The sequence below is a fragment of the Conger conger genome, chromosome 2 (assembly GCF_963514075.1).
Source record: "Conger conger chromosome 2, fConCon1.1, whole genome shotgun sequence".
Classification (NCBI taxonomy): domain Eukaryota; kingdom Metazoa; phylum Chordata; class Actinopteri; order Anguilliformes; family Congridae; genus Conger; species Conger conger.
Genome location: NC_083761.1, coordinates 68,576,562 through 68,600,408, shown reverse-complemented (window position 1 = coordinate 68,600,408; position 23,847 = coordinate 68,576,562). Strand labels below are relative to the sequence as shown.

The following is a 23,847-nucleotide window of genomic DNA, read 5'->3' as shown; positions in this document are numbered from 1 at the left end:
TCACTTGCTATGGCTGTGATGCTTTAACTTGTGGAAGAACCTATGCACTTGTAAGTCGCTTTGCATTAAAAGCATCTGCTAAATGACAAAAATGTAAATGTAAATGTCTAGTAAGCTACCTAGAAACCTGAAGCTTTAGGGTCGGCTTCAAAAACACTGATTTATTTAGTCCTGGACTAAACTGAATTTTGTAAGGAGAATCTCCATTCTAAAATGTATTTAGTCTTGGACTAGGCTTAATCTGTGTCTGTCAAACTGGCAGTTCATATGAGTTCATTAAGCAAGGTGAATATTGGGAAATTAGAAAATATAAATCCCTTACAGAAAGTAAGACAAAGCGAACAAGCTAAGTGGCAAAATCTTCTGAAATTCTGAAAAATACCACATTACTAGTCTGATAATGTATCAATTTTACGACTAGCTAATACATCTGCGGAAATGTTGTCAGTGCCAAACTTGACCTTTGTTCAAGACCTAGGAGAAAACACAATTGGTTAATATTTACAGAATGCCACCCAGTTCATTCATTATTTCTCCGTTTTCATTGGATATGCGTGATGCCCATTAAAAATTAGTGTTAGCCAATCGACAGACCCGTGACGACTTCTACACCGTGACCGCATTGCAACAAAGTTTAGCTTAGTGATTTTCGCCATAGTAGCGCGAGGGACGGCGGGTATATGTGTTGTTTCGATTCTCTGAATATTTAGACAGAATTACCAAGCACAGGTTTTCTATCTTAGTAATCTTAAAATAACTGCATTTAGCTAAATACCACTACCTTCTGGTTATATAGTTTGTGTTCACAATTTCAACCCGTACCTTACCTACACATTTCGGCGCCGTAGGCTCGTTAGCACAGCTAACATTTGCTAGCTATTTTGTAAACAAGACCAATAAGTTGGCTATCTGTAAAAACGGTTGACCTAGTCTATCACATAACGTTACTAACTAACGTTAGGCAGAACAACGAAAACTAGCAAGTTCTACGATTGCTCGTTTATGTACGTTAGCTATATATGGTTTAATCTGGATTGATTTGGGCTGTTCCCGAGCTTGCCATCAAACAGTGGTTGGCTAGCTGTGTTTCGAAAGAGTGGCTTTTCATAGCAAACGGTACACATTACATGATGTAACGTTAGGCTACTACGATATTGACTAAGTTAGCCAACAAACAGTCATTATTCCGTATAAATTACTTAATCGCAATTTTGGTCAGCTAAGTAACCAAGCTTGGCTCACTGTCTATTTGACTGGTTTCGTAAGTTTCACCTTGTTCATTAGCAAGCTAACCGTTAGCTAGCTAGCTACCTGGCTAGTCTTTTTGCTGCACCAACTGACGTTCCCTCAAGCGAGCAGTAAGTTACTTGTTATCGAATATTAAACTACGCCGACAGTGAGCCAGCAGTTGTTATCGACTTTGACTGGTTTACCAGCCTTAAAGGAAAGAAAAGCATAGTAAGTTGAGTCAATGTCGACACTACTGTTAAACTGTGGTTACCCAGCTAATGTTAGCTATATTTGACGTCTGTACTCGGTCTAGCCCATTCAGTTATTTATTTAGCTAGATGGTTTGCCAGGCAAGTATTCTGTAAGACGAGTTTACTTGGTACTTAAGTTATGCCTGCAATTGGATATCAAGCAAACTAAACCCTTAGCTAACTAATTTGTCTGGCTAACTAGCCGTGTATTAGACAGCACTTGGTTTTGCTTGGTTGTGTAGCAGCTATGCTACTGTCATCTTCGGTTTTGAGTGGATCGAAGATTTGGTATTGGTAGCTAGCTAGCGATCTAATTTGCCTTAGAAAAACCGTAAACGGTGACTGTGACGCGGTAGTTTGCTTGTCAGGGGTGTAACTTTGAATCGTCTAATAAACGCTTGTCCTTGTGATAGGTGTCATGCCGAAAAGGCATTTGGGGCCTCACAAGTCTCTTTTCTCTCATTCCCAAGCCGCGGGGCTTTCGCATGGTTACCACTCGAGAATGAATGTCGCAAAAAGTGGGTATCGTGTCTTTTCTGCTAACTCAACCACAGCATGTACGGAACTGGCCAAGAAGATCACAGAGTAAGTATTTTGTAATGACTTATCCTAGAGTGGTTCCAAAACATTTGCTTGAGCCATTAGTTCCGGGGTGCACAACTCTGTCCTTCGAGGGCTGGTCTGCGTAATGTTTTTGTTTCAACCAATGATCAGCGTAACATAGCGCATTGTTACACTGTATATAAGTAACTGTGGCATGCACTTGTTTTTGAAGACAGTAAAGCCATTTTCAGGTGTAATATTTTGTACATCGTAGTGTTTAAGTGCCTTTGGCAGTCACCGTCGTAATTTTTGGTACACAGTGCAAATGTACCATCTAAATGGGATGCAAGGCAAAAGACATACCGATATAATGTCCATGTACAGTATATAATGTCCCCAGGTAACTTTATTATTGCTGGATGTTGACAGAGCTACATAGGACTTGATGACCTTCCGTTTTCTTTGTTTTCAAGACTGCAATTCAGTTTATTTCTGTGTCTGAATAACGAAATAACAAATTACAGTTCAGTGACTTTGACTCACCCTATCTCCATTACTGTTGGTCATAGAGAAACGGATGGTGGAAAACCAGATAAAAAAAAAAAAAAAAAAACAACAACAAAAAAAAACACAAACTTTGTGAGTCCATATCTCCCAGATGAATAAACTGAGACAGGTGTAATTATGGTTGCAGGGCTTTCTTATAAGGCCAATCCGTGACGATGTGGCTGAATAGTGTGTTGAGTTGACACTGATATTTACTGATACTAATTATTTAATTTAATGTGCCGTTATTTCATTTCTCCTTGCCTTGCAGTTTTGCTTAAGATGAAATTGCTGCATTGTTGTGGACATTGAACAAAAAAAAGGCCTGGCACTCATAATGAGGTGCATCAGAGAAATATTTCCAGAGTTCTGAACATGATGCCAGGGTGAGGACACAGGAAAGAGAGACAGCAGTGTTTTTAAATTGATAGCCGAGAAACCCTGAATTGGATTAAAAATGACTAGCTTATCTACAGACCTTGGAGGGGCTGAGACCATAGACGGTTTACATTAACAACCTTTTTATCTCGTGTCTTGCAGTCTCCAGGGCAACTCAAACGTTTCTTGCGACTGTCCATAGTAACAGCCGCGTCTTATTTCTGTCATTCCTATTGAGAGCATGGTGCTTTACAATCAAGTTAAGTCTGCATGTCAATTTCCTGAGCAAATTCTATACGTTCCTGAGAAGAGTGTAATTCTTCTGCATTGGCACAAGGTGTGTACGCCAGGAGCAGAAAGTAAACCAGTTTTCCATTTGCACGCGCCTGCAGGAGGTGTTGCAGTTCACTGGGTGTGGGCCTTCGTGCACTGTAGGTTCATTTGAGTAGTCAGTTGTCTGGTGAGGACTTATGACAGGATTACCCCGGTGTGTCCTCAGTCACTGGCTACCGATTGTGCTGTAATTAGGCTCTTAATCGTCCTTGGGGTTACTGCTTTGCATGTGTCAATTCGGTGCAAGCCTGTTTCTCTGCATACAGAGATGCATTCTGTCTCCAAAGAGAACAGGGATCAATTCTGGTCCCTTGTAGGAAACTGGTCTGTCCTGTCTCTGTTTTTACTGTCTGTTGTTTAAGTCTTTGCTACATTTGCGTTCTGGGAAGATTGAAATGACTTGAATTAGACTCTGTTCAAATATAGATTGAACATTTGACTGTTATATAATGTCATCTGACAGTACTGAAAATAAAGAAATAAGCTTTCTACAGTTTATGTTCTCCCCCTTATCCATCTCCTTTTTACATACTCTTCAGAATTAAATTTGGGTCAGAGTGTAATTTAGCTTCCTTTTCGCTGTTCAATCAATAAATAAATAAATAAATAAATAAATAAATAAATAAATAAATGGTGCAAAGCGCTAAACAATGGCTCCTTGGTTCGCTTCCTGTTTGCTACAGACTTCTCATGGATGGATCTCACTCATTTTGCATAGCCTTATACAAATCTCCTGTGCGTATAGGTGCGCAGTGCACTTTTTTGTCGAGGGTAAATATAAAGAACACTTTCTCTAGAGATGCTTTTATATTTGATTTGATGCAGTGGGATTAGAGGCCATCTGCCTATTAAATCTTAGCTGAATGATTCAGGCAAAACATGGGACCATGCTTTAAATGCACTGGCTAATGTTAAAAGTATGTGTATAATAATGTATTCAGACAGCTGAAACTTAGTTTGGACTTTGACTTATCCACTGGTCACTGGTTGTTTTTAACGCTTACTGCCTTTGTCTAAAAACCATACTCTCTACTCAGCATTTTTGAGTAGTGGGAATATAATATTTGACAGAAGCTAAGTACACCTCGTTAGTGACATCCAAAGTTGAGTGAGACGTCCAGTACTTTTTGTTTTGTATGTTGGCTAATTGGCCAACGCTTCTTGCTTGCCTTTGCTTTTTGTTTGTGTATGGAGTGTCTATGCTGAGCTACAGTAGGCCTGCCCTGGTTTTATGACCATGTAAAGGAATGCCCGGGAATTATGCAAGTTACCAGAACAAACACATATGCCTATAAGCAAACCTGTGTCATACCTGAGCCCGACAGCGAGTAGTCAAATGTCGTCTCTGAACTCCGGCGTGGCCGGCTCGTGCCACCGCGTTTTTGTCCGAAAAATGACGTTCTCCCCATCGAGAGGGAGATGGACCAGTGCTTTCTGTCTGTCAGTGAATCGGAGTCTGTGTTTTAATTTGAGCTGTATCATGTCTTTCCGTACAGGCGTCTTGGTGTGGAACTTGGGAAGTCTGTGGTCTACCAAGAGTCAAACAGAGGTGAGGGTTCCGTTCTTGTATCTTGTATCTTGGATTCTTGGGCACAGTGCTGCTCAGCATTGTCTTAATTGCTAATTGTTTCATTGCTTCTCGCCATAATCATCATTATAGACATTTCTAAAAGCGGTGTTTCTGAAGAATCCTTGTGTGTGTGTGTGTGTGTGTGGTATTTTCTCTGTCACAGAGACCAGAGTAGATGTGAAAGAATCCGTTCGGGGGCAGGATATCTTCATTATCCAGACTATACCCAGGTGAGAGAAGTGTGGTCTTTGTAATTCCATTCAAAGTCTGTTGTCTTCTCTGAAAGTGCCCCAGAGTGTTTATTTTCATTACACTTTATGTGAGCACAAGGCATATAAAGGCTAAAAATGTTGGCATGTTGATCATGATGTTCAATTACATTTTCAGGTGAGAAATTGATTTGGATGTCCTGCAGAGATTTTCAGTATTCTTTGTATGTAGGTATATCACACGGAAAACAAATGGATCGATGTGGCACACAGTTTATCATGTCACCCACCCATCCATGTTAGGTGCTGAGCTTGCACGCTCTTTAGTTTTGACTATGAACATGCCGACAAAATGAGCTCCCTGATCAGATGAATGCTGATCATTTTGGCAGCACCGCGGAAAACTGTTTTTGTGATCTGGAGCAGGCAAAACATTACTAGCTATACTGTGTTAGAATATTTGGCAAGCTAACCAACATGCATGTTAACTTTCCCAAATGTAGACTCCTACACTGCTGCTATCACGCTTATCTGACAAGGTTTACCTCGCGCTCCTCACGCAGTTACAAGGTGTTCCCATTGTGTAAATGACATTGGCCTATTTTGATGGGTAGCTTAATTGGCTAGCTATCAAACAAACAAAAAAAGCTAACAAGCTAGCCATTTTCTCTCTTATGTACAGTAGCAGTCGTGCCTGATTCCCTAGCAGGGTAAACTGTTGTACAGTATATACTTTTATTTTATTTATTTTTCTTGCTTAGCTGACACCCTTATACAACTCGCATAGTGTGTATTTTATATTAATGCCAAAATACTCTCTTATAATAATTCCAAATAAAAACAAATACTACAAGCCAGTGTCTTTTGGAGAGATTTTGTGGAAAACAGAATGGCACAGCCTGCATCTCACTGAGCTGTAAAATTCAAACATGAAATTGAATTGGTCATTTTGTTTTCTTTTCCCCCCTCTTCTCTCATCTCTAGGGATGTGAACACTGCGATCATGGAGCTGCTAGTGATGGCCTATGCCCTCAAGACCTCATGCGCAAAGAACATAATAGGCGTGATTCCTTACTTCCCTTATAGCAAGCAATGCAAAATGCGCAAAAGGGGTTCCATAGTATGCAAATTGTTGGCGTCTATGCTAGCTAAAGCAGGTAAGATGAATTCAGAGCCATAGTATATACATTTAGAGTGATTTTGCATACACGCATCCTGTCTTCTCTTTGCCAGTATTCAGTTCTTTTGTCTGCATTTGTGTCTTTCCTTGCCAACTCGGAATTACATATTTTTTCTGTGACCCTTTCAGTTGCTAACGAGGCTTATCTGAGAATTTTTAGTTGTGCCGAACTTAAAAATCAATTCTTTATTGTTCATTCATAAAATTATATTAGTTCTCCTTTTTCCTCATTTCCATGTTTACCTGTGACATGGCAAGGGTGAATTGAGGAACTTTGATCTGTAAAAATGACCTCTCGTAACTCATAATGAATAGGGATTATGTCATGTCGGGATAAGAAATACCAGGAATCCCCAGCTCATCGTTGGCAAGTTGGTAGACAAGGGTTATGATGTGAGCTTTTCCCATAAACTCAACCCAGCCATCTACCTTAGTAGTGATGGAGGTTCTAGAATATTGCTTCTGCTGTAAGATTGCTGGTTTGATCCCTCCCTGGGTGTTGAAGTGTCCCTGAGCAAGACACCTAATCCCCAAATGCTCCTGACGAGCTGGTTGGTGCCTTGCATGGCAGCCAATCACCGTTGGTCTGCGAATGGGTGCATGAGAGGCGTCAATTGTACAGCACTTTGGATAAAGGCGTGATATAAATGCAGACCATTTACCACATTAACGCTGCTCTATCCGGATTAATTGCAGGATTAACACACATCATCACCATGGATCTGCATCAGAAAGAGATCCAGGGCTTCTTCAGTTTCCCTGTAGATAACCTGCGAGCTTCTCCGTTCCTTCTGCAGTTTATCCAGGAGGAGGTAATAGGCTTCTGCGTTTATTTGCTTTCGCACCGATCAGCTTAATTGCATGCGTAACTGCTGCAAAAAAGGAAATTTATGGCCGCAGAAAGGTATAACATTGTTGCTTACTATAATTACCCAACTCTCTTTTGGATTAAGTGAATATATTTCCATGCATGTCTATTTAACATGTAGGCATCCAGCAGAGCTGATGCCAACTCTTCAGTGTCACAGCTGTAAATCTGTGACACTGAAGATGGTACATAAATTATTTCCTCCCAGGTAATTAACTGAATAATCTGTGCTATTAATTGACTGGCTTCACACCAGACGCCCAGGTGAAGGGTGGGTGGAAAGCCAGTGGTTCTCAGCCCTCGAGGACCGTGATTTGAACAACGGTGTTTAGTGCTTTAAGTAGCGCATGCTTTGGGGATGCAGTGTTAAATGTAGCGTAGACGGGGCCAGTAAACCTAGCGCTGTTCAGAGCTCATTGTTTGAGCTGTAGGGCTGTAAAGGGGCAGTGGACGCTTTATGTACACAGAGAAATGAATGCACAGGGCTTGAAATGAAAAATGTGGCTAAAAGTTGCTTATGGTGGCCTATTTATCGTATTTTGGCTGAAATTATGATGGGTATTTCAGCCGTGTAGTAGGTTCAGAATAAATCATTGGTGTGGCTATGTAACTTTCAAACTGTTTTGACCCTTATTATAGTGCCGCAAAGTTTCCATTTAGAATTCAGAACTCACTAATAAACCAATAAACAACTACAGAATTATTTAATTTGCATAGCTTCTAGCAAATATCATCCTTCTTCTTAGTTTCAGCATGGACTATGGTAGCCTGTTGTAATGATTAACAAGGGCAAACTGACATCATAAAAATGGAAAAACTATAATGGCAGAAAGCTGGCTGAAGATCAAGAAAATAAAAGGCTGCATTATGATTGGTGCAAAGTTCATTATGCTTCTGGATGAAGGGAATGGTTGGAAATGAGAATTTCCCAAAATGGTTATGTTTAGATTTAATGCAGTCCTGTAGATTACTTGTGGATACTTCTTTCATCAATTTTTTTTCTTTCTTCTCTCCCTTTCAGATCCCCGATTATCGAAATGCCATTATTGTTGCTAAGTCCCCGTCAGCTGCCAAAAGGTAATGTATGGATTGGGAAATATCTGGATGTTGAGTTTTAGACTACAGTGAACTGTCATTGTGTTCGTTGGGCTGTGGGTTCTGCGGATAGTGAATGGGCTTTGTGCGCGTGCGTCTGTGTGCGTCTGTGTGTCTCTCTGTGCGTCTCTCTGTGTGTCTCTGTGTGTCTCTGTGTGTGTCTCTCTGTGTGTCTCTCTGTGTGTCTCTGTGTGTCTCTGTGCGCGTCTCTCGTGCACTAGCTGTGCGTTGCGCCGATGACTGGAGCGTGCGCGCGGTTCATTGTGAAACTGTCTCTTCCAGGGCTCAGTCTTATGCGGAGCGGCTTCGGCTGGGCCTGGCCGTGATGCATGGGGAGGCTCAGTGCTCTGAGTCTGACATGGCCGACGGCAGACACTCTCCCCCCTCTGTCCGCAACACCACCGGGCACCCGGGGTTGGAGCTGCCGTGTAAGACGCCGCCAGGCCCTTTCCTCTCTGTCCTCTCCACCCCTCTGGAGTCATGAGACCTGGGACGCCCTGTGGGTGGCTCTTCAATCGGCCCTTATCGGTGAAGGACTCCCTGTGCCACAATGGGGTCCTTTCACTACCTGCCTAATTGAAAGTGCTACCACATCCGTCCCATGGACTTTGCTGTTTTTAAATTTCTCTTTTCTTTTTCTTTTTTTTTTATCACAGTGGGGGAAAGTTTTGGCTGTTGCAGTAATGGACATCAGCACAGCTGCTCATCTGTTGGGTAGCCTTTCCTTTCCACATTTGTAGGCCTCTTGCTGTCCCTGGATTACAGTTCTTCCACCAAAGTGTCAGGCAAAGGGGACTAAGCTTTGTAGAGAAATGTAGAGATCTTTTCTCAACACTAGATTTTAAGTCTCCTTACCTGCCATAATAATGCATAATACATAATAATGGAGCAAGTTAACATTAACAGCCAAAGTTAACATTAACGTCATGTAAGTGACATTCTCTCTTGGCAGTAGGGGAGTCCATAGAGGCATTTAATAATGTGTTTAGCTACATGACATTGGGGTACACTCTTAAGCGATTTTACCCTCGTTTTACTTAGTTGGGGGTCTGGTGTAGGATGTATCTGGTAGACAACGGTAAGTGGAGAATGATTTTGTGGAACACAAACCATTCAGTTGATTGAATCCAGTCTGTTTACCAACTGCTCTAATCAAAAGAATTCCAAGCAGCTGATGTACTGTAGTGCTTTTACTTACTGCTGTCTTAATGGAGGTTAATGGACATCCCTTCTAGAAAGTTCAGATAATGTGGTATATGCACTTTAATGTCCACTGGCAGCTGATACCTTGCAGGAAATTGAGGAGGATATACCTTAGGTAGTCCTCTTGCCAAATGACTCCAGAATGTAGTTAAGCATGTCTAGTTGTATCACTAATTCTGTAACATTGTGCATTTGTATATTGTTTAACTGTTCTTACCCAGGACTTCAAAAACCCTCTAGTGGCCTCTAATTTGATTACCAAACTCTTAAAAACGAGCCCCCTCTCATTCCCCCTGGGAGTAGATGCGTAGTGCAGTAGTTAATACATGGCCGACTCCTAATGGGAATCGATGGGCTTCACATCTTTATGTGCTAAGGATTAGGGTAAGCCTTCATTTTCTATCTGCTGGAGCTGCAGACTGCACCGTTGGAGGCTTGAAAACCTAATTTAAGTGTTGTTGGTTCAGCATCCTGTCTGATGGCTCTGAACTGCAGCAGCTACCCAGTGAATTACTGTGGTCAGGATAAGGCATCGATTCCTTTCTCCTCCCTGCTCTCATTTGGGAGCAGTGTTTATATCTGAAAAATGGAAAAGCTTTTAAATTGTACCCAGAGGAGAAAGGAAAGCTGTTGAATTCAAGTTGCTAACTTAAGTGTTATAATGGGACACCAAAAGTAGAATGATACACAGGACTTAAAGTTGAATTTCAATTGATTTACTGAAATAGATTGCCGTCATCCCATTTGAAGATATTTACCTAAATTTGCTCCTTCCAAAAAAAATTTCCTTTTAGAGTGCCAAGAGGGTTTTTTTTTCTGGTCCTGTAGTTGTCTGTGTCATGTCGCCTGTGTTTGGATATCTGTTAATGTGCCATTTATTTGTTGGAAATAGGGAAGCACCAAGCTCCGTTCCCTGGCATAGAGCTCCCAAGTACGACAGTAATTCCATTCTGCTTTTGATCACAGCAATAACATTACAGATGGTTCCTTAACACATGCATGGAGACTTTCCTGTGGGTGAGGGCTTTCAGTCCATGTGGTCAAAGCGCACTCTGAAATCCATGGATAAAAAATAAAAAAAACAATCCAAAAAGAGCTGAATTTGACATGGAACCAGCAACAACTTTGAAACCCATCTTTTTGAGCAGTGCTGCCTTAATTGAAAGCATCAACTGGTGTCTCTTATTCTGGGCGCTTGCGAATGCTACCGTTGATTCTCATGTCGAATTTTGCCCAGTTTTGTATTTTGAAAAATTTGGTTTTGTTATCTTATGACCTGGACGGTGAAATATTTGCTGTTTTTGTTCCACCTGAGGTGATGTTTGGTGGACTGTAGACTGGTCCATAAGGCAAACATGCAGTTATTTCCTGGTCTGGTAGTTCTACAGAACCCCCACCCCCCCGGCATAGCTGCTTCTGCTTGGGCTGGATGGACGAAGCTTGGGTTTGCACTGGAACAGGCAGGATCATGGGAGGTGTAGTGCTGAAGTAAGGCAGGACGCCTGGACAGCCCGAGTCCAGCAGAACACTTGTTCACCTCCTAAAGGCTGTAGGAGAACGTGGCACACTTGTCATTGTGAGGGGCGTGGTCCCATGTCAAGAGAATCTTGTAATTAATCAGTAAATAAAGGAGTGGAGCGCGGGGGAGGTGGAACTGGATTGTAAACCGCATTTACGGCCCCCAGCATGAACTGGATACATGATGCTCCACCTACATCCTGCCCTGAGCCTGCCTTTTCCCCTGTACAGATGGTGGGACAAAAACAGTCTATGATGCACTATTGTGCTGAAGGTAGAATTTCAGAGTGTGCAGTACTGGACGCTGGAATGAAAGCTTTCAGTTGTAAAAGCTCAAGTGTGATTTCCAAATGACCTTCTGCTGAACAGGAACCATTAATAAGGAGTGATGCTTTTGTTTTGAAATGAGATTTTAATTGTCAGTCACAACTCCATGGCCTCATCTTGATGAGATCCTGGTAAATGTCTGAGTTTTCCAGCAGCTGGCTGTCACAAATTTGACAGGAGGTGTTTCGATCCATGCCACCATGATGCAGTTTCCTCTCTCTGTCCCAATTCTAATTAGTCAAGCCCACTGATTACTTTTCACAGCATAGAACTCTCGCATGTTGGCTTCACACCCGTTTTGTTGTGGGGTAAAAACAAATGGAGAAGTTTATAACTTGGAGTATAATATTTCAGGTCTGAAGTGAAAGTACATGTAACCCCCCTGACAATTGTGTTTTCCTAATCAAAAGCCTTAATGAACTGACATTACGGTACACGGTTAGGTCAGTGAAGAACATGCTGAGCACCTAGAATTAATGGCAGTGAGTGAATTTTCCATCTCTTTCCATTTCCGTCCCTTATTTAGGAACATTAGCACACAGGGTCAGTCTGCCCTGCATCTACCCTGTGGCCTGCCTCTCTGCAGCTGTGCTTTAACACTAGAAAGGCCGAATAAAATAGATGGAATCTAACCAGCTTGTGCCAAAAATCCTCTTTCAGCCAATAGGGAGCTGGTACTGGTACCCAGTACCGGTCTCGCTCTCCTCCAACAACATGCTATAATTTTGCACGTACAATCGAAAGATTATAGATCATTGTGTTCATGATGAAGTTGGTAAAGAATTTAGGCTGGGATGAGTAAATGGACGTTGTAGTTATGTTTAACTGCAGAGGTGATGCCTAACATATTCTCAGAGACTCGGAGTAATCTGAACAGACTACGCGACAGTTGTGTGAAATATAGCCCATTTGAGATTGGTGTCGCATTTTTCCCAGCCTACATAACCAAACAAAGCGGCTGTAATTTAGAAATATCTTGTAATCGATTTAGTTGTGTCCTTTAGGCCGTTTCGAGAAAATGGTTCTGCAACATTCGCTTTCATAATCCGTGTGAAATTAGGCATGTGGCCGCAGAAGTCAGTGCCGTCACCTAATGATGTCTTGTCTCGTTGGATCTAAGCAGTGAAAAGCCCTGGCCTTTCTAGTGTTAATCCACATGTTGAGGATCCCAGGATAAACTGCAGGCGTGTCAGACTATGTGACAGTTAAAAACAGTGAAGTGGTTAAATGGCCTTTATGGCATCGTGCCGTGCTCACTGTGGAAGAACACCAGGGGGTATTTCACAAAGCTGGCTAACTCAATAAGCTTGACTTCTGCTCCGAGTGAAACTTGGAACGCGTTCAAAATGGGGAGTATGGAATAAAGTAAATATAGCTGTTCCGGGTTTTACTCGCCTCAGAAGTCTGGCTGACTCCATCAGTCAGCTTTGTGAGATATCCCCCCCAGCACTTTTGATCAAAATTGAGCCAAGGCCCTGTGACATTGGACTGCAATCTCGATCAGAGATGCAGACATGACAGCCTACTGCATGGGACACCTTATGTATACAACCAGATCTTTATCCGGTTTGTGTCAGAATACCAAACACTGACTGGTCATTTCTTGCCTCCCCCCTCCCCACCAAACAAAGTTCTGGGAAACATCCATCTAAACAACAGATTTTTTCATGGTTGTTTTCATGTGGTATTCTGAACTGCGTCACAGCCGTTCTGTGGTTATAACCTTGTAGCTGTGTGAAATCATAACGAGGCGACAGGGCTTGCCAACTCTTCTCCCCTATGTGCCAGGAGTGGCCTCCTCTCTGTTACCCTATTGGCCAACAATCAGCCAATTACAGCTCACTCCTGCCGCGTCCTGGAGCACTTGCATTTGCCCACATTAACCTACACCGATGACTTTGCAGCCGAACAGTCATCCAAGCTAATTAATGACCATGGCTTTGCTTGCACTCTGCTCAGTTAAACATCAATACCAGGAAGTGTCAATATGGGCTTATTAACGGGTCTTCATTGATGTTTAACAGAGTGGCAGTGCATTGCTTGCCCGACTTACATTGGAGACCTTGCTGTCTCGCTCTGTCCTAATCTGGGAATCAGTGAGCATATATTGGTTTTTATCGTCCTGTGTGCAGTGCTCCTATATATTGGTCTGCTGGCAGTCCATTTGTATTTGTAGTTTCAAAATGGTGCTAATTTGCCCAGGAGAGGACCACAGGGGCAGAACAGGGGATGTTGGCAAGCCTGCTTTCACTGCATTGACTTTAATTTGGTTGGCTTTGATGGACTGACGATACAAGGTTTGATTCTTGTATATTTAAAAACTTTTACCTCCCTCTTAAAAGCCCTGCATGGTTGTAATGTTTCTAGGGGGGACGAAATGGAACGGTTACTGTTGTCCTTCCCCCCCCCCCCCGTCCAAATGGAGCCTTTTCTTTGTTTTGGGAAGCCCATGTTCAAAAGGACGCACTGCTGTGGGAGTTTCTAAATATACATGAGTCTGATTGGGTATGCTGGGCGAAAGACGAGGTTTTGATTTTGCATGGCATGTGTTGCAATGAGGATTTCCCTTCAAATCAGAATGTAAACTTGTAGTTGGGGTAAAATGGGGAATGTTGTCAATTCCACATTCACCAGATCATTAACTGCTTGTTCCCGATTAGGTTTCCCACCTTAAGTAGCATGAGTTTTATTTAATTCTAACATTAACTGCAGCAGATGTCTGGAGGCTGACTGAGTCCCAAGTGTCTGAGTGTGTACCCAGAACAGAAATGCACATTATCAGTTAGGCTGCATCTCAGGATTGCCGGTGGTGTGACTGAAGACCTTAGATCTTATTCATGGAGACTCCCTCTAATGTCATATTTCCCCATCTAAGCTGGCTGCTCTGATCTTTTGCCTTGTGTTATTCTTCATCCTCCCAAGAGACAGAGGAAAGCCAGCAGTAAGGATGAATGACCCCTCCCTGCTAAGTTAGACCCCCACCCCTCCCCCCTCAACAAAAGTGTTCCTTTGTTTCAGAGGCTGGGTACAGTTTTCTAGGAGGGGCCAGTTGGATGAAAGGGATTTTGCAGATTCGAGAGAGGTCTTGCATTGTTGAGAAAGCCCAACTTTATCCCATCTTACCCAATCTACACTGAAATGATTTTTCCTGGCCTTTTCTGGTGCCTTTGCTGTGCATGCGTCTGTTCCCTGATGCTGTGACAAACGTGCACTCTTTGCATTTGCAGTAATGATGGCAAAAGAAAAACCACCCATCACAGTGGTGGGAGATGTGGGAGGAAGGATTGCCATCATTGTTGTAAGAGCTTTTCCTTTTTTTATTGTTCCTCTCTCAAGTGTGTTATGTCTGAAAACAGGAGATGATGTTTTGTATCGCAAGAGGTTTGTTTTACTCGGTGGGATGTTTCTTTATCCTGATTATTGTCATGGAGAGGGGAGTTAATGGTGCCACACAATAGTAGACTGTTGGTGTCCACAGCCATTTTACGGAATACAGTGACAATGAGGCGCAGTAATGTGAATAACTGTTTATGGTTAAATAATCTCAGACGTAATTGAAGTGAGGATGTGAGGACGGAAGTGGGAAGTCTTTGGGCACGTCTCACGGCTGCCGTTCTTCTCAAGGATGACATCATCGACGACGTGGAGGACTTTGTCGCCGCCGCAGAGATCTTGAAGGAGAGGGGGGCGTACAAGATCTACATCATGGCCACGCACGGCCTGCTGTCTGCCGACGCCCCTCGCCTGATCGAGGAGTCCGCCATCGATGAGGCGAGTTTAGCCTTAATCCCCTAGGGCTAAGGGGGTGGGTTATCCGACCTCTCCTTCCCGGCGCTGACCTTTCGGTTGTTCCCGTCTCGGCCAGGTGGTGGTGACCAACACCGTCCCGCACGAGGTGCAGAAGCTCCAGTGCCCCAAGATCAAGACCGTGGATGTCAGCATGATCCTGGCCGAGGCCATCCGCCGCATCCACAACGGGGAGTCCATGGCCTACCTCTTCCGAAACATCACTGTGGATGATTAGGGCGGGGGGCGGCCTGTCTCTCTCCTGTCCTTGTGTCCCCCTCCTCTTGTGTTCTTGCCTGTGCAGGGGCCGCTGTCCGCCCCGCCGCTGTTGTCCTTCAGAGCCAGTTTGTTTAATCTTTTTTTCTATAGCGTTTCCCGCCATTTCGTGTTCTCGAGTCTTTTACTCGTAAGGAATAATTGCGAAGCATAAAAAAAGCAGCCAAGTATTTCTGCTGAGAGGGGCAATAGCCATCGGGTGTCCTGTCTGTGCTGTCCATGCAGTTTAAGACTTGTATGATAAAGTCCTAACGTATGTTAGCTCACTACGCAAGAAGTCACGGCTGCTCAAGTGTCATACAAGCCTCTGTGAGTGTATCGGTCCTGTATGTTGCAGTGATTGCATTACATGCATTTTCCTCAGTTCTCTGGAGGAATGGAGTGGTCTACAATTTGGGTGGACCAGTTTGGATCCCAGTGGGAGTGGAAAGGAACCTGGGGATTATCGCATTGTACAATTGGTTCTTCTGAACAAAAGCGTCTATCTTAGCATCCAACCCTGTTTTTCATTTCTTTAAAATTATTAGCCAGTTTTCCCGCCTTTCTAGGACTTGCAGAACTTAGTGTGTGCGCGCCGGTGATTTGTTGCATCGTATTGTGTGGTCATATCCAGCGTTGAGTGTCAGAATCGGCCTGCAGCGCGGCAGTCTGGTGGATTCAGGCCTGTGCGCTCTTGTTTTCATATGTTCCGTCTCTACTGAATATGCTGTGATGAAGCAGGGGGGAGAACCCAATCTGAGCACAGGAAGACTGCATCCACTTCAAATGGAAATCCAACTGAAGCGTCTGTGTGTCTGGTCTTCGTGTGAACTTGTGTATCTGTTTGTGTCTGCCTGGTGTCTATAGACACATGATTTCTTTGTATTCGCTGAGAAGGGCTGATCATCGTAAGTCTTGCAGAGTGTCATCATCACGAGCTTATTTGTTTTGAACTTGACAGTTTGTGACAGTCTGGTGTTTTCATGGCGACTGCTTGTGGGTCACGCACTTGAGCGATGCCAGGGAACTGTGGTCCCGATTTTAGTTTGGTACTCAAATGGAATGCATTTATTTTGTTGAAGCATTTAACACACTTGTAGATAGCCTTAATTTTTTTAGAATCTACATTTCTATGTGTTCTAAGCATATTCTATGTTTCTGTGTGTTATACCGGTTCTAAGCGTATTCAATTTGGCATGAAAAGCAATATTAAGCCTGGTGAACTCATACATATAAATACTTAGTTAAACTGTGGACACATTTAGGCCCGTCAGTAATGCCTATGACTTGAGTCTTATTTTTGCCTTGTCATTCCCAGGTACGGTGTCCTGGCCTATCAGGATGTTATGCTGTTTTCTTATCAGTGATTAAGCAAAGCTGACAATTTCTTGAAGTGTCAGTTGTACATTTCAGAATTTGAATTGAGTTCAATATTGGTTTTTCAAATGGGGTGCATCAAATTTAGCCATTGTTTAAAATACATATTTTCCTGCTATTCGCCTGCAATCCCTCGCAGTTTTCATTTTTGGCAAACCAGTGTTTACAGCTGAGGGGGTGGTTCAGGCCTTGGAGAATGTTCTTTTTTCATGTCTCTATGCAAGAGAACGCTGCTGGATGAAGCGTAACCGATGTCTTCATAGATCATCAGTTATCTTGTCCTGATTCCTAAAGCAGTATTTTTCCTGCTGATATCACCACAGTCATCTTCAGCGTCTGGTTCAAAAGCACTACACTAGAAATTGCCATTTTTGCACTGCAGTTTACATTTGTTTTATTTTCTTTCTTTTTTTTTATTTTTATCTATGCTTTTCGCTGTGCCCTATTGTCTAAGGCACAACATCTTTCCTTTATGTGTATACTTCGTGTAGCTTCTAGCATGTCATCAATGTAAGGACGTTCAGTAGAATGGGCTTTGTAAGAGCTGAGTGTTTGTAGTCATCTAAATAAAATGAATTTTATTTGCATAACTTTGTGTTTTCCTTGAAACATGCATTTGACGGACAGTTGCATAAGAGGTTTATTATCACGTTGCAGGAGGAGTGTGGGTGTTTCGTAAAAAAACAAAGAAGTTTAAAATGTGTAAATCACATTATAAAATGTTAGCGTGCAGAATCGTAGCTTGTGGTGGAACGGCTGCCCACAACTGCCGATTCACCAGACACACCAGCTTGCCATTTCTGGGTTCTTAAAATCGAAAGTTCTGCCTCCCAACCTTCAAAGCCTAAAAAATGCAGATGTGTTATTTGTGTTACTGTTACCTCTGCCAGCTTTAATGAGTTTGGCCATTCTCTTCTCATTTAATCCAGACTACTAATCACTGGATATTTTTTTTTTTGCACCATTCTCTGTAAAGTCTGTAAAGATTGTTGTGCCTGAAAATCCGAGCAGATCAGCATTTTCTGAAATGCTTAAACCACCCTGTATGGCACCAACAAACCTTCCATGGTCAAAGTCACATAGATCACATTTCACCCCCGTTCTGTTGTTTGGTCTGGACAACAACTGAACCTTATGATGATGTCTGCATGCGTTTTTGCATTGGGTTGATTCGCAGATTTGATATTTGCATTAACATGGTGGTTTGCAGCTCTGTCTTATAAAGTGCTCACTGAGTGTATGTGGATAAGGCCAAATTCTTAGTCTACTTCAAACTGTTTTTTTGGGGTGTATGCCATTATCATATTCTGGTTTAATTTCTACTTAGAAGTAACAAAGCCATCAATGCTAGTCAAAGCTGTCTTGGGAATGTGAACTACGCAGACTAACTGGGGGGTTAGTAAAAAAATGGACCCCCCCCCCACATTCTTTTTGAAGAATTGGGGTTACTTTACAAAATAAGCGAAGACTGTTATTTTTTATTTATGGGTCTAAACTTGTTTTTTTTGCATTATTCAATGTGTAAAACACTGAAATTTTCTGAAAATTAATATTTCCGTTTGGAATTTAAATCAAATGTGAACAATAATCATGAATTAATATCAAAAGAACCTTTTTTACGCAGACACCTACCCATGAACTGTGAAACCAGAAATATGACGTGGTCTCATTTCTGGGCTGTGAGGAAATGGTCACTAACACACACTGACCTTATCAGTTACTTTATTTATGTTTCACTTCAAGCGCTCAGCGTTTAGTAAATAAATTGGTTCGAATGGTTTTTCCCTGTTGGCTACGATCTTATAGAACAGATGGTTTAACTGAAATGTACCGTTATCCTGACATGTTTGATAGATGCTTGCTACAAAACTGGCAAATACTTTCAGGACTTCAGACTTGAGAAGACAGGTTCATGAATGATTACAAATGTGGGTGTCTGCTAAGGTCACAGGCGAATGAGGATCTCAAAAAAGGGAGCACTTGACTTGACAATAAAATAGTCCAACTAATGAAATGGGTAGCATTTATTTATTTGTTTTTAGACTTGCCTACTTTTAATAGCAAATTGTTTTATTTATGAAATGCCACATGATTAGATGAGCTAACCTTGTTTGCTAAGGTTTCTAGGCATCCAAACTTATCATTAATGTGTTTTTAAAGTAATAAATGAAATATTTAATGTTCCATTTTAGGTCTTTGGCATGTTCTACTGCATTATGCATGTTCCTTGCTCACCTAAACAGATTTAATTATATTTGTGATGTGATGCGCTGAAAGGTTACATAAAAGTTATTATCCGCATTTAAATGTACTCAGATCAGAGAGGAATGTTAAAAGGTCTGGAACACAAAGAACAGGAACCATTTTTTTCATTTTATTTGTAATAACAATGAGCTGTTTCTGTTTCTCATTGTTGAGCGGCTCAGAGGGCATTGATTAAGTGCACACTTAAATACAATACACGGGGAATAGGGAATGCAGGGGAATAAATTCACAAATAATTTTCTACAGGCATACAAATTTGCTTTTGAGTAAATGAATCTTTGATGAATGTAGAAATAATATGGCAAAAAACCTCCATATTGAATACAGGGACATTTATTGGCTCCGACATTGGGAAACTCGGATTTGTCTTTACCTCAGTATATCAATCGAAATATTCCACATTTACACTTTTCAAATGGGCTATATATGTGGCCTTGGGAAAATTAAAATGCGACATTCTTTGCCTTTTTTATAATAACCCAGGTGGATGATTGCGCTTACATTAAAATCATATGTACCAGAGTCAAGGACCCTATACTTGTTCCAAACTCCTCAGGTTTCTCTATAACAGCCACTGAGGAGCTTCGACCAAGTCCAGGGGCAGAGACAAATATAAAGGTGATTAACCCCAACCCCACTTCCTTCAGTCTCTTAAATTGTCAGAAAACAAGGTGGTACTTCACTTAAAATTGTCATGGTCATACCAACCATGTGTTATATATATATGTATATATATGTATATATATATATATATATATATATATATATATATATAACCTGTACCTATACACTGTGATTTGCACATCATTGCCCCTTCTCTGTTAGTTACCATGATGACACCCACTGAGTGCAGCTGGCATGTGCAGGATTTTCTGTGCTTGCTGCAAAGCAAAAAATGTACAGATAGAGGTTCACACTATGGTCGGCACTCTAGTGTAAACAAAACTGTTTATTTTGTATTTTACACAATTTTGGCAGTAGAAGCATTAGAAAAGCAGGTATTTGCCATCTTTATCAAACCCTTCACCCCTAGGGTACATACCTGAGTGACTGTGTGGGCCTTTTCCTCCAGACAGCGTGCAGTGAGAATGTGCAGTATGGAGACAGCAGCACGTTTAAACATCTCAAAGAGGAACCAGAAAGCAACCGATCACAGGCCACTTCCTCGTATGAGTCTTAGGAAACAATGTACCTTGTCTCTGCTAGGCAGGAAAGGGGAAGTGCATGAACAGAGCAGCTGTGTATGTGGGTGCGCGTGTGTGTGTGTGCGCCTGTGTGTGTGCATATGCATGTATGTGTGTGCGTGTGTGTGTATGTATGTGCGCATGTGTGTGTGCGTATGCCTGTGTGTGTGCACGTGTGTGTTTATGTGTGTGTGTGTGAGTGTGTGTGCGTGGATTATTGGAAGGAAGGTTCTGTTTCTGGTGTTGATTAATCAGATTTAATATTGAATTCATAATGAATATTGGTTGCAAATGCCCTTGTTATGTAGATTTTCTAGCCCATGCCAGCCTTATTTAATGAGGGAGGTTTTATTGGGCCAAGAAAATATAAGAGTTATGGTGAGAAAACTTATGGATAGAAAATTACGTATTTTCATTATCATTCTGGGCTGATATAAGGGGTTATAATGTCAGCATAGTCTGCAAAAGCCATTCGCATTCAATATGCTCATTTGGAGTTTACTGCGTATATGCAAAATGCATATCATTCGATTGTAGGAACAAGTTGCTTCCTATGAAGTAAATGCAGGAACAACAGTCTTTTGTCAAACAGTTGAAGTTCCCTTCGGCTGTTTTTTCTCACTCGTCAGGTAGCCTATTCTCCATGTGATCATTGTAAGGCGAGAAAGGTGGGAAATATAATACATTAAGAAGTAGACTACCGCCAGGCGGCGACCACGGACTATGTATGTTTCTGGTTGCGTTTCGTTGTTGTTAGAACGTAGAAGTACTGATTTTACAGTACATATCAAGTTTCAGCGAATATTTCGAACTCCACATTATGATTATTTTCGCCTTCGAGTTCTTTCATTCATTGACTTTCCTGTCAGTAAGGGGTGGTAAAATTGTTAAAGAACGGAAGGTAAGTGCGGGTGAAGTAGCCCAATACGGGCTATTTTAGGCCTAATAGTGTCTTCTTTTTATCCGGCCGTTCGTAATTTTTTTGTTTTTGTTTTCAGAACCTGTAGTTTAATGGCTAAAGTAAACCACGTGTATATATTATTCACCTGTATATTATTCACCTGTGCGCACATACACCGCTCGCACCTACACACGTCCTTTCGTGAATTCATATCTGACGGTCTGACCCAGCCCTAAATAGAAGTGGTAGGATTCAGAAACCCTCATGACGTGGTGAAATGGTATTATTCAATACCCTTTTTGCTTACGTGATCATCCACAATTCCGACAAAAAGACACTTTTATGGCCACCAGAAAATGTTTTGTAAATTATTTATATTTATTTAAATTAAAAAAGTATTAAATAAAAATAAATAACAACGCAGTATGTGAAACATAATTCTTAAAACATTCATTTGAAACAAATGTTTACTGGTGAAAATTGCGATGCAACCTTTTTCATTAACATGTTCAATACATTAAGGCCAGAAAATCTGAAATGAAGTAAAACATTTTTCGTAAACTTTTTGCTCTGGTGCAACTTAATTTCCCCAATTGCTGAATAAAATCAGAGCAGAAACTTTGTACAGACAGCACAATATGCACATCAGCATATGTCTTTGTTTTCAGTTTAATTAAAACACTTTTACGATTTGCAACAGTTTCAAGTATTATTCAAAGTGAATACTATGTAATTGCAAAAAGTAATACACATACAACACAGCTTGACATTGATCTAAACTTGAACACCATAAGCTGTGTCACTTCAGCATCGTCACAGTACATAAAAAAAAATGACAACACTGAACAGCTCAGACCTGTCCATCCGCCCCACCCCCCAAACCACAGCCATGCTCCATCTCCTGCACACAATTCTTGTGACCATCTCGGTGGACGGAAGTCAGTCTCTCTCGCTCTCCCTCTCGCTCTCTCTCTCTCTCTCTCTCTCTCGCCTCAGGTGTGTGTGTGTGACAGTGGCACTATGTGAAGCATGGAGCGATGTCCCTCGCCCACCCTAAGCCCTCCGCTCCATTTTAGGAGACAGAGCAGCTGTTGGTCTTGTTCATGGGCGGCCGGATGCCGTTGTCCTTGGGGAAGGTCTCCCGGCGTCTGCGCAGGGCAGGGCTGAGGCAGACGGGCAGGTTGGCTTGCTGCAGAAGCTCCCGGAACAGCTCCACCACGTTCTCGTTCTCCTTGGCCGAGGCTTCCAGGAAACTGTTGTTCCAGTCCAGCTCCACGGTGGAGAGCACGTCATCGCTGGGCACCTGCCGTTCGCCTTCCCTGTCAGTCTTATTCCCCACCACCACGATGGGCGTGAACTTGTCCTCCTTCACCTCCAGGATCTCGTCTCGCAGGCTCTTGACTGCCTCCAGGGACTCTGGGTCGTCGATGGCGTATACCAGGGCGAAGGCGTCGCTGTTCTGGATGGAGAGCTTCCTCATGGCCGGGAAGGAGTAGCTGCCGCTGGTGTCCATGATCTCGATGGTCACCTTGATGCCGCTGATCTCGTACTCCTTGCTATGCAGCTCCTCCACTGTGCGCCGGTGCTTGGTCTCAAAGGAGTCCTGCAAGAAGCGGCGGATCAGGGCTGTTTTGCCCACGCCAGCGGCCCCCAAAAACACAAGACGCACGTGCGTCTTCTCTTTCACCTGCAGAGACATGTTCGCTCACCTCGGTCAGGGGTGCTCTGAAACTGGTCTCTCTGCCCAGTTACTCTTGTCTCTCTGTCTGCTGCAACCTTGCCTCTGAGGTTTTGGGGAATTAGATCTGCTCTTTGTGCAAGCGAGATGGATCTTAACTTCTGGAATCTTTGCTTTTGCTTGTAGAATGCTCCAATGGCAGTGAACTATGTAAGTGCATGGAGAGATTGTGGTAAAGCTGATCTTTGCTTGTAGGATGCTCTGGATCTCTCTGCCTGCATGTTCCTGCTTATCTGGGCTTTCAACCGCTGCGATTCCATGCCCACTGCAGCCTTTATCCAATCAACGCACAGCAGTGTGTTTCAGCGGAGCCGCACAGTGACCAATCAGAAGGCTTCATGCAAATTGAAAAACAGAATCAGATGGAGGTAGGCAAGGTGATATATAGGAGTGACTGCATTCAGATTCAGAAAAGGCACATTTGCAAGAAATAGATTACTATCCATTGCAGGGTGCCTTATCCTACAGACACAAGGAAAGGCTATTTTATAGGTTAATTTGGCTCCAATGCCCAGGACCACGGTATCCATACATTTTAATCATGCCTGTATAAAATGTTTATTTAGTTGTAGCAATAAAATAAATAATCGCTTCATTTGTATACATGGGGCCATACAAAACAATGCGCCCTATATAATTAACATTTCATCTTTAAAAATAGGTCAGTGTTAGAAAAAAAACGGACCTATATTTGATGCAAGTGCAATATTTTTTGTTTCAGCATTGAATAGAGCAGTAATCTCTTGTTCTGTACCGTTCTGTGGATCTTTACCTTGCTCCTGCAAGCCATTTACAGGGAATTGGGCTATACTGTTCCTCTTGTCTGAATAATCCACAAGGAAAGACAAAATTCCCTGTGGACTTCATTGGTTTTCAACGCAAATATTCTGGAACATTCTCAAGCTTTTGTGCTTCAAAATAAATCCCTTTTTGAAATCTTTTTGTTTTAGAATAATGACTATGTTTCAGGATGTGTTATGCACTCTTTCTAGACATTTTCAGCTTTAATTCTATGCTGTTTTGTGAATTACAAGCAAAGAATATTTTAATGTTTTGTTGAATGGAGCAGGAAATAAATACTGTGTGGCAT

At 42.2% G+C, this 23,847-nt stretch overlaps 2 protein-coding genes across 6 annotated transcripts; one reads left to right on the top strand and one right to left on the bottom strand.

Annotated features, from left to right (window-relative positions):
• The first annotated feature begins 623 nt into the window (after nucleotides 1-623).
• On the top strand, nucleotides 624-17,259 carry prpsap1 (phosphoribosyl pyrophosphate synthetase-associated protein 1). 5 transcript variants are annotated; one of them, XM_061227194.1, is made up of 12 exons: nucleotides 624-1,358; nucleotides 1,952-2,066; nucleotides 4,778-4,830; nucleotides 5,015-5,081; nucleotides 6,045-6,217; nucleotides 6,937-7,052; nucleotides 8,130-8,185; nucleotides 8,486-8,631; nucleotides 10,299-10,337; nucleotides 14,479-14,549; nucleotides 14,876-15,022; nucleotides 15,117-17,259. In XM_061227194.1, the coding sequence occupies exons 2-12, from the start codon at nucleotides 1,984-1,986 to the stop codon at nucleotides 15,273-15,275; spliced, it is 1,110 nt and encodes a 369-aa protein (XP_061083178.1). In that variant the 5' UTR covers nucleotides 624-1,358; nucleotides 1,952-1,983; the 3' UTR covers nucleotides 15,276-17,259. The 5 variants fall into 5 exon arrangements, with proteins under 5 accessions (XP_061083178.1, XP_061083152.1, XP_061083168.1 ...); XM_061227168.1 differs by having other exon boundaries at nucleotides 1,895-2,066; XM_061227184.1 differs by having other exon boundaries at nucleotides 624-1,458.
• Nucleotides 17,260-21,376: 4,117 nt separating this feature from the next.
• On the bottom strand, nucleotides 21,377-22,994 carry rasd4 (rasd family member 4). Its single transcript, XM_061232642.1, has one exon. The coding sequence runs from the start codon at nucleotides 22,716-22,718 to the stop codon at nucleotides 22,092-22,094; it is 627 nt and encodes a 208-aa protein (XP_061088626.1). The 5' UTR covers nucleotides 22,719-22,994; the 3' UTR covers nucleotides 21,377-22,091.
• Between the last annotated feature and the right edge of the window lie 853 nt (nucleotides 22,995-23,847).

Bases quoted from the DNA above. Each gene is read 5' to 3' on its own strand.
- prpsap1 (XM_061227168.1), top strand. From the start codon at position 1,900: ATGCCGAAAAGGCATTTGGGGCCTCACAAGTCTCTTTTCTCTCATTCC. The intron at 6,218-6,936 runs GTAAGATGAATT...GATTAATTGCAG, and splicing joins GTCTATGCTAGCTAAAGCAG to GATTAACACACATCATCACC. The intron at 7,053-8,129 runs GTAATAGGCTTC...TCTCCCTTTCAG, and splicing joins TGCAGTTTATCCAGGAGGAG to ATCCCCGATTATCGAAATGC.
- rasd4 (XM_061232642.1), bottom strand. From the start codon at position 22,718: ATGTCTCTGCAGGTGAAAGAGAAGACGCACGTGCGTCTTGTGTTTTTG.